The 14,920-nt window shown below is 37.0% G+C and overlaps 1 protein-coding gene across 1 annotated transcript; it reads left to right on the top strand.

Annotated features, from left to right (window-relative positions):
* The first annotated feature begins 159 nt into the window (after positions 1-159).
* On the top strand, positions 160-14,812 carry wrap73 (WD repeat containing, antisense to TP73). Its single transcript, XM_031738222.2, has 13 exons — positions 160-315; positions 1,203-1,315; positions 1,521-1,673; positions 2,563-2,679; positions 8,894-8,966; positions 9,667-9,770; positions 10,740-10,826; positions 11,431-11,565; positions 11,871-11,948; positions 12,026-12,128; positions 12,234-12,359; positions 13,058-13,249; positions 14,391-14,812. Exons 2-13 carry the CDS (start codon positions 1,247-1,249, stop codon positions 14,501-14,503), a joined length of 1,350 nt encoding a protein of 449 aa, XP_031594082.1. The 5' UTR covers positions 160-315; positions 1,203-1,246; the 3' UTR covers positions 14,504-14,812.
* Positions 14,813-14,920: the final 108 nt, after the last annotated feature.

The following is a 14,920-nucleotide window of genomic DNA, read 5'->3' as shown; positions in this document are numbered from 1 at the left end:
CCCCTGTGATGATAATATGATGCTTATAGGTTTGTATTGATTTGGTACAGAAACACACGCTCACAAGCAGTAGGAAACGAGTGAAAATACAATTATAAACTACATTTCCCAGAAGGCAAGAAAACTCTAACAGCAGACGCTGATTGGAGAACACCAGTATGTCGTCATGTATTCATCCAAACAAACCATCAACAATTGAATCAACAGTGTATGCACCCGAAGGCAGTCATGTGGAGAAAAAACTTTTCTGAAGTCTTTCTTGAACTTTTTGCGTTAATCTTTTAAGTGACAAAAACAACTCAATTAACGCTGGAAGTAAGTGTTTGCATTAAACGGTGATATTTGGTCGAAAGCTACCATAGAGTCCTTCGTTGCTAGTAGCATTATATGCTAGCCTTGAGCGAGCTCAGTCATTGGTGACAGCTAGTTAAACATCTAACTTTACCTTAAGCATGTAGTGGTCAGTTCTTATCCACTGGTTAAATAATTTTATACCAACGACAAAAATCGCAGTAAAACACATCGTTCAGACATGCTTCGCTCGACGAATTCGTTTCCTCCAGGTGTTTCTTAAGAGTTAGCTAAACCAAGATAGCTACGAAAATTTCTTTGTTTGTGATGATGCTCGATGTGGGAAAGGATTAAGTCCGTTTTACGCAGCTAAGTAGTTGCCATATAAGTCGAGTTCTTTTCCTGTAGGAAACAGTTTTTTGTGTATTTTCTGCATGCCTATTTTTTGAGGCTTAGTTATTTTCTTGGACCTTTAGCGCCATCACGTGTTAATACCTGCAAACTACGTGAGTTGGCATGAGTGGTACAAATTGCAAATCTTTTGCAGTTGTTTTAGTTAAATTTTATGTATTTGAAAAGGACAATGACGTTTAACATGGTCCCAGTGCGGAGCAGGAAACTGATGTGCTGCACATAGTTTATTGCTAATTTCTAACCCGTGTCCCCTGTTGGGCTTTTATGTTCACAATGCACAGGTTATTATAAAAATATAATAAATTATAACTACAATAAATAAAGTTATGGAAAATATAGTGTAAGAAAAATAGAGAAAAGTTTTTTTGGAAACATATTTCCAAAAGTGTGAATAATAATAAAATAATATTAGCTGAAATTACTACAGCTGATTTACCTTTAACCAACCTTTGACCTTTACCGTAAAAGATTTAATATCTTAATCAATTTCATTTCAGTTGGAAGTGTGCTTCATAGGTGACAAAACAATTGTCACTGTAAGATGAATTTCTCTGAGGTCTTCAAGCAGTCCAATCAGCTTTGTAAAGTTTCCCCAGATGGAAAGTATTTGGTAAGTGTTTGAGTAGTGCAGTATGTATTTTTTGTAGTATTTTAATTGTTTCGGTAGAAAGAAATCTTTTTCATTCCCATTGTTATGTTACTGTTACCATTGTTATGTTACCATTGTTATGTTACCATTAAATTACCTATTTCTATGGATAAGCTGGAAATAGGTAATTTCCTTGCTGATTGTTGTCTTTGGCTTTACTCCTCAGGCTACATGTGTGCAGTACAGGTTAGTGGTGCGAGATGTGAGCACCTTGCAGATTATGCACCTGTATACCTGCCTTGACCAAATATCCCATATGGAGTGGTCCTCTGATTCTCTCTTTATTCTGTGTGCTATGTACAAGAGAGGACTAGTACAGGTAGGTTGAGAGAAAAGTAATGTGGTTATCTGACCATTTATGTGCTGTGAATAAAGGTGATCAGTCTGCAAGTTGAACACTGTTCACGATTATACAAATAATTACAAATTCTTATAAATAATATTGGGGGTTTTTTTTGGATCGATAGAAACTGATTACTAAAGTGATGTATGTGGATTTTAGTTGCACAGGCTCTATTTAATCAAACTACTAATAGACCAGTAATGCCACATTCCCTAAATTTAGAAATGATTTAATGACATACAGAAATACTTCTTCAGAACAAATGTTCCGTATCTTCAGTTGTAGTTTTTTGAGATTGTATATTGTACTTTAAATTTTTGGAGGCTTCAGACATGTCCCGTTTAAAGTCTCAATCACATGTACATCCTTCTTTTAGTCTTAAAAATGTATACTAATTAACTTTTTTATACATACATTCTTATTGCTGTTACTTTAAGGACACAGTAGAGTCCACATTAGATGAAGTAGTCTGAGACTGCTTTCAGTGAAACTCACTATTTAGCATTCAAAAAGGTGCAATAACTTTTAATATTCATTATTTCTGTCATTGGATGATCTAGAACCATGCTGTTTATTTTTATTGTGCTTTAACTTCTTTATTTTAGGATGATCAGATAGTGTTCAAAGTGACAGAATTGCAGTAATTATTGTTACTGAAGTGATGTCAGTTTCATGCACATCGTAGCTCAAGTTGCTTACCTTTGAAAGGGTATCCAGTGCCAGTCTTTCATTGTGTCTGATGCGTTCTTACTGTTTGAAATCAAACTGAGAAAGTTAGAGGATGTGTGTAAAGGATGTCATGAGTAATTGCCGTTTGCTGTCCTGGTGTCGCGCTCTGTCTTCCTTCTGACTTTTTTTTTCTCAGGTGTGGTCTCTTGAACAGCCGGACTGGCACTGCAAGATTGATGAGGGTTCAATAGGACTAGTCTCCTCACGCTGGAGTCCAGATGGACGTCACATTCTCAACACCACCGAGTTCCATGTAAGTGTGAAGTTGGTTTGTGCATGTGTGTGTGTGCATTGATGCACATGGAAATGTGTTTTATGCTTGTCTGGTTTCAACTGTTGCTGGCCTGCAAGGAACGGGGGACCTGAAAATAGCCAGACACCAGAGCCTTTCTTGACTGCCCCCTACACCCCCCACCTGCTACATGTATTCAGCCTGATTTCATAGCTGCCCTCCTGTTAGCGTCCTGTCATACATGGGCTTCAAGTACCTCTGGAACACGAGTGCAATGTATATATGCCCTTCCGATGGAGGTCTGGTATTTTGTTTGGCATCAAGTCTATTTAATGATGTTTTATTGGTCATAAAAATACAGTAACTGTAGGCTTACCAACACTGATGGAATAAAACCAACCAGATCAGAAATGCCATACACTAACCAGGAGCAGGTTAAATGAATAACATTAATACTTTATATGGCTGTTACTTTTACTGCCCAAATAAAAAGCCAAGCAGAAATATGTTTTATAAGACAAGAGCCAAAATGCTCATTTCATTTTATTTAAATTCAATTCAATTTTATTTGTATAGTGCCAAATCACATGAGCAGTTCAAATCACATCAACAGTTGCCTCAAGGCACTTTATAATCATTTCCATCCTTGATGACTATTTGACTATTAGTTGTGGTTCACTTGTAGCTGATAGTAGTATGCTCTAAACATCAGATCCAAGAATACATAGTATGTGGAAATCATCAGTAGTCATGACTGATGGACATTCCTTCACTCCACAATAATGACCTTGCAAAACAGGAGTACATATTTGATACCAGAAATAGCTTATTTTTCTAAGGGGGAAGTACAGACAAAAGTCTTTAAGATTGCATCTTTTATGTTTTATGTCATTACTAAAAATATTTGAAATTTGAAGTAACATGCAGTATGTACATGCACCCACCAAATTCCAGCTGAGGAGATTTTGAGATTGCGCAAGTATATAAAACTAAGTACAAACCAAATAAATTGTCTGTGCCTCCAAATTCCTCTTATATTCTCTCCATAGTAAGCACATGTTGTAAGGGGTGCTGTTATAGCAGCTACCCTTGGGGCTTGTGGAATACGACGGAGGCACTGGTGGGCCATGTCAGTAACACTGAACCTGATTCCAGGAATCATTTAACAGGTGTTGTGGTCTAATACACAACTGTGTCTTGTCTGGAGTAGAGTGCAAGGAGTGCAAGTGTCTGTGGTATGTCTGCTTTGTTTCAGTCAGAATCTTATTGATAAGTAAAGTTTAAAAAGGAACAGAATTTGAAAGGAATGCATTTTCCTCCCCTAAAGAGCTATGGCATTTGTCTACAGCTTAGTGAATAGACAATCTTAGTGCAGTAATCTTGCATTTGAGCATGTGTGTGGGCAGTTTTGAATGGTTAATATAAACTGTACTCATTTTTCTAATGTTTCTACGTTGAATTGTGAACACATTCCACATAACCTCATTTAAATTGCTTGCTGCCAGTGCCTTGCTGTGATGATTATTGATTCTTGATACTTAATTTTAGTTTCTCTAACAAAATGTCAGCGTTCTTTCTTTCATTTCTCAACTACACATTTGCCTTTTTAATTAACTTATATGTGGCTATTAGAAAATGAAACTGATGTCGTTACTTTTATTTACATTTTAATCACCTTTTCGTCCAATATCCAAGTGCTGCAAAAAGGTTCTAAAAAACCTTAAAAGCAACCAAAGGAGAAAAGAGGAAAAAAGTTGTATCCATCATTAGGACAAAAAAAAATGATTGTTTTCATTAATTACATGTAGCTAATATTAAGTTGTTAAGCTTTGCACCTTTTGTGGTATAGCAAAGTGCAGTTTTGGTTCAAATCACAGTCAAAAGGTAAAACTATAAAAGAAAAATTATGCTAGAATAGAAAGAATTGTTGTAGTTTTAGCCTGAAATCAGTGTTATATGGAATTTTTTTGTAGAGCTCATTTTCCTTTATTTTGAAGGCTGTTTTTTGTGAGTTTGTTGGAGTATGTTGTGCTGTACTGATATTGTCACTGGGATCAGGTAGTAGATGAGGTTTCCCATGTCAGTCCCTATCCCTCTTTATGTTGAAACGTCCTTGGGCAAGGAACCCCAAGTTGCTCCCTTTTTTGTCATATGGCAGCTTTGTGCCATTGATGTTTTAGCGTTCGTTGTAGAACCGCTAAGGCTGAAAGGTCTACCCAGTGCAGATTATTTTATCTTTCTATCAAGACAAGTGAAAATGTAAGTTCAGTCTGAGAACGGTGTATCTATAAATTAATGTTCTATTTTGTTCAAACCAAATCAAACCAAGTAGTTCTGGTAAACAAATCTGAGAAATGAGCCCCAAAAAACAGACAAGCTCCAAGACAAACAGATGTCAGACCGATTATAATACACTGGCACTTGAGGAAAATATTCTGCATGTACTGTGGAAAGGAGAGGTGATATGATACTTTATGTGCTACATTTAATGGTCATTACTCAATTTAAAAGGCCAATGTCAGACAGCATGGAGTGCCACTGTTGTGTGAACAATTGCAGCTGCTGTGTCTGTCTGTGACAGGTGAAGCTGCTGCTCAATATGGTTATTGTGCAAACCTTCTGCTGAAGTAACACTGAGCTTTAATCATTGTCAAAAACTCTAGGTTTTTGTCAAAATATATTTATATTAGTATAAGCATTTAATCTTTGCGGTTATGCAGTCAAAAACCTGTAGTTCCCATCTCTCTCATAACTGGCTGGATGTAAGTAGGTTTACTTGCTGCTTACTGAGCAGCCTTTTGTGGTGCAGGTTTCAAAACCAATTTAATTAACAGAGAAAAATTAGGAACTTGTTGTGGCATTGCCAGAGAGCCCACTGAACTTACCTTCACCCCAGCCCAAGATTTCATTAAGACTGTGCCAGGCGGGTGTTCGTGTCAGGCTTAAATTTCAACCCACTCATAAACAGCCTGCTATATTAACTTGTTTAGGGACAGCTGCCTGTGGTGTGGATCATGCCTCTGTGTATGTGTTTGTCTGTCTATGTATCAATAAATCTGCTGTCTGTGTTTGTCTGGCTGTCTCAGTTGTTTTTTCTTTTGTTTTGTTTTTTTTTTAAGCAAAAGATCTTTCAAATTTCTAGGTCACAACTGTCATTGTAGCTGTACCAAAATGATTATATATATTCCATCTAGTGTTAACAAAAGCTGTAGGAGAAGTCAGAACCACTAACCACTACTTGAAATGTTGTGAAATGAAGCACCTTAAAGCCAACTACTTTGTTTTTGCCCAAATTTTTAAAACATTTGTCATAGATGTAATACAAAGTCACATTGCTGAAACTTAGCCTATGTATTGTGAGACTTCACGCAACTGGTCTCCTGTTTGAATTCCATTCATTTATCTTAGGACCTCACAAAATGCCACTCGCACATCCACATTAATCCTGCTTTACTAAATGAGGGTGGAAAAAGTCCAGCCAAGGACAGTGCTGAGCTTGACTTGTCTAATGGTTTTTACATTGTTGGGATCAGATTAGCCTTAGAATTCTTTACTAGTACAGCTGGAGCCTTGCTAACGTGTAGCATTGTTGGCAGCAATGTGGCAGTGTTGCCAACAATGCTACCGGACCGAACTGTAAATTTAGGGAGCCTAAGCACTGCAGCAGGGGACAATAGCTCACCCATACCCTATGTGGGCTGTGAAAGGCTCCTGTTCCTTGGTAGCATCATAAGGCTGTAACAGGAGAAATAGGCTATATTGGTTTGAGATGGCTTCCTACGTGGAATGCCTACAAACTAATCCTCTGCTGACAGATAGGCCTATATGGCATCAAATACACTCGACCGTTCTCTCACACTCGCTTAGGCGCGCAATAAGAATGCAACAAGAATGGCTGATGGGTACGTTTTATTCCAGATTGCTGTCAGTAACTGTAGTATTTACATTCTTGTAGTTATCATATTGCCTACAGGTTTTCCTGATGGGAAGGTCCCCAAATTTTGATTTTATTTTTTTTGTAAGAATACCTTTTATTACATATTACATGTATTTAGTGGTATAAATGAACCCCACTAATTATATTTGACATCATTTTAAGCATATTGACTTGTCATAATATGTCATGATTATTATTTGCTCCACCTTCTAGTATAGTCTCCAAGGGCTTTTCGTAACCATTTTCTCTGATAAATAAACAGCAGCCTTTTTAGGAGAGTTTTGTCTTTAACACCACTCCTGCCCCCAGACCGTAGTCCTACGTTTCTGCTTACCTTTGGTGAGGATACTTTATCTAAAGGGTAGTTTTACCACATAAGAGTCTCACTCTACACGGAAAAGCATTTCTCACCTATTTTCCTCATGCTAACCTTCCTCCACCAGGTTTAAAGTTACACTGCCTTTGGGTCTTGATCTCCCAGCGCCCCTTATGTGGTGGATTCAGGGTATTTAAGAAGTGTAAGTCTGTTTGTGTTTGAGCGCTGTTGGTATTAGTTGTCATGGCACCATGTCTGAGGGGATGTCCAGGAAGCGTGCGGTGTGGTGTTATTACAGAGCCTACACAGCTGGATGTCTGGACCAAACACGCGGGTCAACACTTCAGTCCAGTCAGGTGACAAACTTGGACCGTTTCAAATATCTGTCTGGACACTCTGATGATACTGAAGCCTTGTCACTTCAGTAGTTTTAGCTCTGCCCATTCTTAAATGGAAATTACATTATTTTTTTACTGCCAAAAATAAAGTGTTATTTGAAGAATAATTTATTATTGCTGTTACTTCTACTCATATTATCAGACTCAAATGAAACCATTTATTTCCAAGGATAAAAATGCTTTTCTTCAATAACCTTAAATTATACAAAAAAGCCCTTGCCTTTTTAACTGTAGTAAAATGCTGTTCTGTGTTCAAATTGTAATTCACATTTTTGTTCAGCATACTTTTTGCCATTACTATTTAAACAGATGTAATACTACAATTACAAAAAAGTTGTAGTATTGAAAAAAAATTCACATTGACCAGTCTTAAAAATTAAGACTGAAAAAATTCTTTTTCAGTCTTAATTGAGGATTCAAAAATAATATTCCTTTGCACAAAACTGGAGACAAAACATAAAAAGTGATTCATCTGCTCAGCCCAGAAAATTTGCGTTGATGAGATATCACAAAACTTGTTTTTCTAGCATCTGGAAGTTTTAGAAATTTGTTGTTGGAATGGTAATGTTGCAATTGTATTATAGTGAACACTGGGGAAAATTGGCAACAAGGTTGAGTTTTGCTGCTGAATCTAACTTCATCAGTCAATCTCTGAACACCTTAACACATAGGCAGTACAAACCACGTATTCTGTAACAGTGTCCCAAGAGTCTTCTGGTGCTCCTTATTTGAAGGTCAAGATACCGCTTGTCATACGCCTTAGATCAGCTTATCTGTCATGTTTGGCCACTTGCTTTTGTTGGCATGAGTCTGGCTGAAGTGAGGCCGCTGGGTATTTAAGTGACTGCTGTCAAAACTTAGAATTAACACATGTGTTCTCTTTGTTATGCCGACTTGTGGTCAGATAGCTGCTTCTCATTTGTGGCAATGCACACAACTTGCTGTCAATTTGTCACACTTGTGGCAAACATGTCTGACATTACATCTTGGCTACTAAATTGACTGGTCCTATTCCTGCTATGTGTTGAGATGTTGTTTTGTATCTGTTAATTTTATGTGCTCAAGTCTTAATTTAAACAGGGTAACCTCTTTTGGTCCCTTTCAGTGGCTACAGCTCTTAAACATGTGTATTCATTCCCTGGGGAAGCACACTGATTGACAACACTCCACACACTTGGCCTTTCCAGGCCATCGTCTAATGATAGATTGATTGACTCTCACAGAGATTTTGTCCCTTCAAAGACATAAGACAGTCCTTCCACAGCTGTTAAAGTGCATGGTGGGAAATGCAGTCTGGATTTGCATAGCTGATCTTTATGTATAGAAAAGTGTTCTGGTTGACTGACATCATATTAGTGTCTATTGACAACCACTTGCCATATGGATGTAACACTTACCAAATAACTTATAATTTAATTTTCTTATTGAAGACCAGTGGTCAGATAGTTTGAATTTGTCATTGCGGTTAAAGGGATGGATGTGTTTACACTCTTTTTATTGTCTGGTAGAATGATCTTTTCCATCATTTAACTTGGAAGATAATATATGGTTTCCTTTTCTTTGTTTTCTCTGTTTTGGTTACAGCTGAGAATCACCGTCTGGTCACTGTGCACTAAAGCTGTATCTTACATCAAGTATCCCAAAGCATGTCAGAAAGGTGAGTATGAAACTGATATGATATGAATGTATGTGTACTACGAGTGTACCTGAGGACATGGCCAGCAGTCTAAATGCCTTGGCATTCCCCATGAATCACATGCCGTTCTTTACCTTGTGGCACTACCCAAGGATATGGGTCCAAACTATGGTCCTCTATGCTGACAGCTGTGGCTCTCTTCAGTAAATGGGGCATGCTCTTCATAACAGGCCTGTCAACAACTAGTGGAAAAATGATTGTGTCTGACTCTCCCCATTTTCCACATGTAATACCATGCCCTTCTGCAACCTGTGTATCTTCAGAGCTGTCATATAAATAATATCGCCATGATGGTTGCATACCAGACTTTATGGTGCCAAAGAATTAGATAATGAAAATCAGATTAAGCCATGTATTATGTGATCAGAATGGACAGTTGTCTTTTTTCCTAACTGTTACATAGACATGTTTTAAAGAAAGATGATATTATTTTGAAATTCTTTCTGTTACTATGACTAAATACTCTCTATAAAAATTGTGAAGGAAAAGTGATTATTGTATGTGTCATTGATGCTCAAATTGTTAATACGGTCCCTTTTACCAGTGAGGGGTTTTTGGAAAATAAAGTGGCATTTTAGAGTTGTTTTCCTCACTTTTTGTTCTTTGGAATTTGTTCAAATTCCCTCTTGATCTTCCATAGAAACCATTTGTATACCCACAGGTATAGATTTCAGCAGAGACGGGTCCTATATGGCCTTGGCTGAACGTCGTGACTGCAAAGACTTTGTTAGTATATTTGTGTGTGACGACTGGCATTTACTCAGGGTAAGTGGAACTACAGCTGCATAAGATTTTTTTGTAAGGCCATTTAAATGTACTCATCAACTGAGTAAGACATGTAAACTACAGTGAAAGGGACCTTAATTTAGATTCCCAAAAAGATATAGACTTATTAACCATACATTATGACTACCTTTATTGTTACGTGAAATTTGCTGCTAAAGCGGCACAGCCACTTTCCATTACATTATATTTAAAACACATAGAATTGAATCTATGGTGTTTGTGTAATTTGTTCATACCAGTTTGATTTGATCTCATTGTGTGAGTCTACTGCTTTTTCATTTTTCCCCATTTCCCTCCAAAACATGGGATTTGAAATCATTCTCCGCAGGCTCTGCTGAGGAACTACTTTATATCTGATGTACTTAAATTTTAGTCCGAAAGTTCTAAAAACAGTATGTGCTGTAAGGGACAAATTGCTGAGAGACACTTGCTTTTATGCTTTTTTTAGCAGCAGGTGGCACATGTTTGTAACGCAGCAAATGCTCATCCCATAAAAGACGAATAGATTCTAGTTTTAATAAAGTCATTAGCATTCATGTCTCTTACTTGAATAGCTGCATTGTTTTTAAGTAGATGTCTGAGATCATCCAGTTTACAACTTAAACGACAAGACTACAGCAGGGCAGAGCTGTGCAAGTCACTGGGTCATAATTTTTAACAGGGCCTATAATGGGCCCTGATGAAAGGAGCCAGGAGCACTAAGAGTCAGTTACCGAGATTTCTCTTTTATCTCTGTTTCAACCAGATCAGACAGACTGGTATTTGTGTGCACTTATGAACCTTGGGCACCCAACACAGTGTTTCTGGGAACAGCTGAAATATTTTTTATTTTGTTTCCTTTTATCTTTTTATATTGTCCTAGATATGAGGAAAAATTAAGTTTAAAATATTAACTTTTTTTTAATGAATGTCTTAATTAACTTCATTTATGCCACTTTTTTGTTACAGCATTTTGAGACTGAGACACAGGACCTGGCAGGATTGGAGTGGTCTCCAAATGGCTGTGTGCTGGCAGTATGGGACAGTTGTCTAGAGGTTAGTTAATTACCTAATTACCTAATGTCAAATTACCTATCTCAGTTAACCCAGTGTTAACACAGTGTACCCTGGCAAGAATGGCAAGTGGATAGTTTAAAAACTCCAGTTTAGGAAGACAGTAATCAAAGAGTCAGCTTTAAATTATAAAACAACATTATCTGCAGTTTAAATTTTGAGGCATGGTTGGTGTACTATAAATAGGTACAAGTGTTCTTTATGTAAACACTTATGCAGGATAGGACAAATTTGTATTGATCACCTCACAAGAGTCTCATAATATTGGAAACAGGAATACTGCAAAATGTAATTACGCTGTATAAAAAGTCATAAAAAAAGTCATAACACAAGACATTCTGTAGTTCCCACACCTAACATAACAGATTTACAGAGATGTGTTATGCATAAGTTAAAGGGAATCCACATATATTTAAAAAAAATATACTGCTTTCTAAATTTAATAATGAAGCACACTGACCTCTATCTGCAACATCTATGTCTACTAAAGGTTGTCTTAACCACTATACTTAAGTGCTAGCAACAGAATAAAAGCATTATTATTAATGCTGTTTCATGTGTATGTATCTATGTATCCTCTACACAGTATAAGGTGTTGCTCTACTCTTTGGATGGCCGGTTGCTGTCAACCTACAGTGCCTATGAATGGTCACTGGGTGTCAAGTCTGTGTCCTGGAGCCCCAGTAGCCAGTTCCTTGCAATTGGCAGCTATGATGAAAAAGTATGGATGATGTCAAAAAAATCTTGCTTCTTTCCTGATGATTGCTTGTTTTTGTTTTGTTTTTTTAAGATGAGGTCTTCCGTGCTACAAATTTCATGCAGTTCCTCCTGAAGTCATAAAAAGCTTCACAACTTTTTTCATTGATTTTTAAGACCTATAAGGAGACTTTGATGTGTAAAATTTCTAGAGTTCTCTCTTAAATAAAAGTTTTAGTATAGTTTCAGGTTCATTTTTATTTTGAGCAGAATGTGTTGTGTGCAATTTTTAGTATCAGTGAAATTAAGACACTTTTATCTTTATGTCAGGTGCGCATCATCAATCATATCACATGGAAAAAAATCGCACAGTTTGAGCACCCTGCAACAGTGGAAAGCACAAAAGCTGTGAGTATTGAGCGTTTTTGATGGGCCTGGAAGACATTGTTTGATTGTCATTTAATTACTCCTTCTTGTGGTTTTAGACTGTGTATAAAGAAGTGGAGAGAAGGCCAGCTGTTGGCACTGACGAAATGTCTCTGCACAACATCACTACTGGCAGCACACTCTTCAACACCCAGAGTAAATGTACGTAAGCAGTATTCATTTTTAAAGTGATATTTGTCTAAAATTACCAAGGTCAAGTAACCAATTTTGTCTCATTAATAAACTCTTTGTTGTTGCCTCATCTAGATGAGATATGCTCACTGCCAGTCCAAATTCCTGTGGTCAAACCAGACCCAGACCGAGCCAACCCCAAAATTGGTGTCTCTGTTTTGGCATTCAGCTCAGACAATCACTATCTAGCCACCAAAAATGGTGAGATTTTTTTTCTTTTACCTTTTTTATTGAACTTTCTTGTTGCACTAATTGTTGACAGGAATGTTTTATTAATACTGACCTTTGAATCATTTCTGTGAACAGCTCTTTTTCTTGGCCTAAATGATTGCACAACATAATCTGCACTCACTTAGATTCTTAAATATGTGGTGGTGAAAGTCCCAAAAAGCCTCTTAACTTGTCAAAGGCAAAAGTATAGTGCAGAACTGAGAAACTGAATTACACAAGTCTGTAATGTGTCCTGGAGCCATTTCTAAACAACTGCAGATTCCTGCATCATCAGTTCAAACAACCTTAGCTGTGTCTGTAACTGTATTTTGTAACTCCACTTGCAGAGGTTTTAAAAAGAAACTGCTTTCACCCTCAGCTGAGAGGAAGTTGATTTGAATTACCTCAGTTTCAACCAGAATTATGCTGATGGTGCAAGGTGCAGTGTGCTAAGGGACATTTAACTAAATATGTGCTGCTTTATGTATGGCTGCTTTATGTATGGCTGAAAATGTGCTCTATAAATAAATAAAGAAGATTGTTGTATGTTTTTGACCTTGTTTGCATAATTTTGACCCTATATAGTACATAACTGACTGACCTTTTTGTGTACATTTGTTATGATACTAGTATTGGCTCTTTCGGCTGAGCGTGGTTTTGAATGTGTATGACTATTTTTGTCACTGCAGACAATATGGCGAGTGCTGTTTGGGTGTGGAACATGCAGAAGATGAGCCTGGAGGCTGTGTTGGAGCAGACATCAGCTGTACGATGTTTTCAGTGGGACCCACGCCACCCCCGGTTGGCACTATGTACTGGCAACACCAAGCTCTATCTCTGGTCTCCAGGAGGCTGTGTTGCTGTTCAGGTCCCTACTGAAGGTAATTTCCTTGGTTACTAAAACAATTGAACTTTCAAGTAGTTGGAGTCCAAAGCTTAATTACATTGTTCTCAGATATAGGAAAGGAGCAGAACTCCAGTAAACCATCCTGTCGTTTTATTTAATCTCCATGGTAACCACAAGGTCGCTGTTAAATTCATTCATTTTATATTTTACACTAATAGAATATTAAACACTGATATCATGAAATAGAACTTACGATTGACACCAAACATGCTTTTGCTTTGTTATTCTCAAATTGTTTAAAACAGCATGGCTGAAAAGAGTGGAAATCAACAAATATTGATTTAGTTTAAATCGTAGTCTTTTGATTTAAACATTATTAGTTTTAATCATAATTTAAGCATCAAAGTTTAGTTTTAGTCAAAGGTTGTTGCCAAAATTTTTAACAACAAAATTAGAGCTGGCTGGAATTCTAGTTCATCTACACTTCGTTGCACTGAGCTTAAGAGCACTCAGTGTGGATCTCGGTTAGACGTTTAAGAAAAAAACAAGGACCAATGAATGCAGGCTGCTCTTAGTGGACCAAACCATTTTAAAAAACATTTTGTTTGCTAAACTACAGGAAAACAAGAAACCCTAAAGTATTGTAACTACACCAGTTTTTCTGAAATATATTTGGACAGTTTTTCTATGTGCTCAGGTTTTTCTGGGCATCATGGATAACCTTCGATAGTTGTTCATCAAAGTTTATTTGCCTACCCTTACTGATTCAGTGATGCATAGATCAGAGTCTGTGAGGGCATACCATCTGTTACAGACATGGACATTATTTTGGTCATACTTTCAAAAAGGAGGCTTATCCATAGTAGGTTCATTTAATAACAACTTTTGATTGACAAGTTGTTAGTAAACGAACAAGTAGTTTCACAGCAACATAGTCACATATTGCCTTTAGTTTAAGATTGTGTTGTTTTTAATTGAAAATAGAATCAATTTACTGTCTCTGTATTTACATGTAGAATGTCTCTGTTGTTTCTTTACATTTATTGCTTTAAATGTCCCTGAAATTGAAAATCTCATTACACAAAGTTGAAGTGTATTTTTAGATACTGATTTCTTACTATGAGCATGTTTATGTGTAAAGGCATTGACATCACAGTCACTTTTATTCCTGCCAGGTGGTTTTCAAGTTCATTCTCTGAACTGGCATTGCAGTGGCAACTCCTTGATACTGCTTGGAAAGGAGCAGCTGTGTTTGTGCTACATGGAAACTGATGAAGAAGACAAGTAAAGCACACAAAAGAAGAATAACTGGGTCATAGTTCAGTCTTATTTAGCTGTACACAAGCTGAGTCAATGACCAGTGAGAACACTCCTGAACATGTTAGCTTGCATATGCTGGACTGTAGCTGCTCTTAAAAGTGTGGGCTACTGGAACATTGAAAGTGATTCCTACTGATAAATATGTACTCAGCACTAGTTGCAAACACTGTGAAAATGTGAAAGTTTCCAATTTTCTATAGATTTCAATTAGTGTTATAATTTCCTGTTTCACCTTGAAATTTTATATTTGTTCTAAATAAACTTTGTCATAAATATAGTTGCTTATGGGAGTTTTCTAAAAGTGTGTTCAGCCTTTAATCAAGATGATTTGTTTTTGGTGTATGTCATGTTACTGAAATCAGTAGCTGAGTTACAGTTAGGTATC

Source organism: Oreochromis aureus, linkage group 20, assembly GCF_013358895.1.
Source record: "Oreochromis aureus strain Israel breed Guangdong linkage group 20, ZZ_aureus, whole genome shotgun sequence".
Lineage (NCBI taxonomy): Eukaryota > Metazoa > Chordata > Actinopteri > Cichliformes > Cichlidae > Oreochromis > Oreochromis aureus.
Note: the sequence above shows the minus strand (reverse complement) of the source record. Positions and strands in the feature narration are given on the sequence as shown.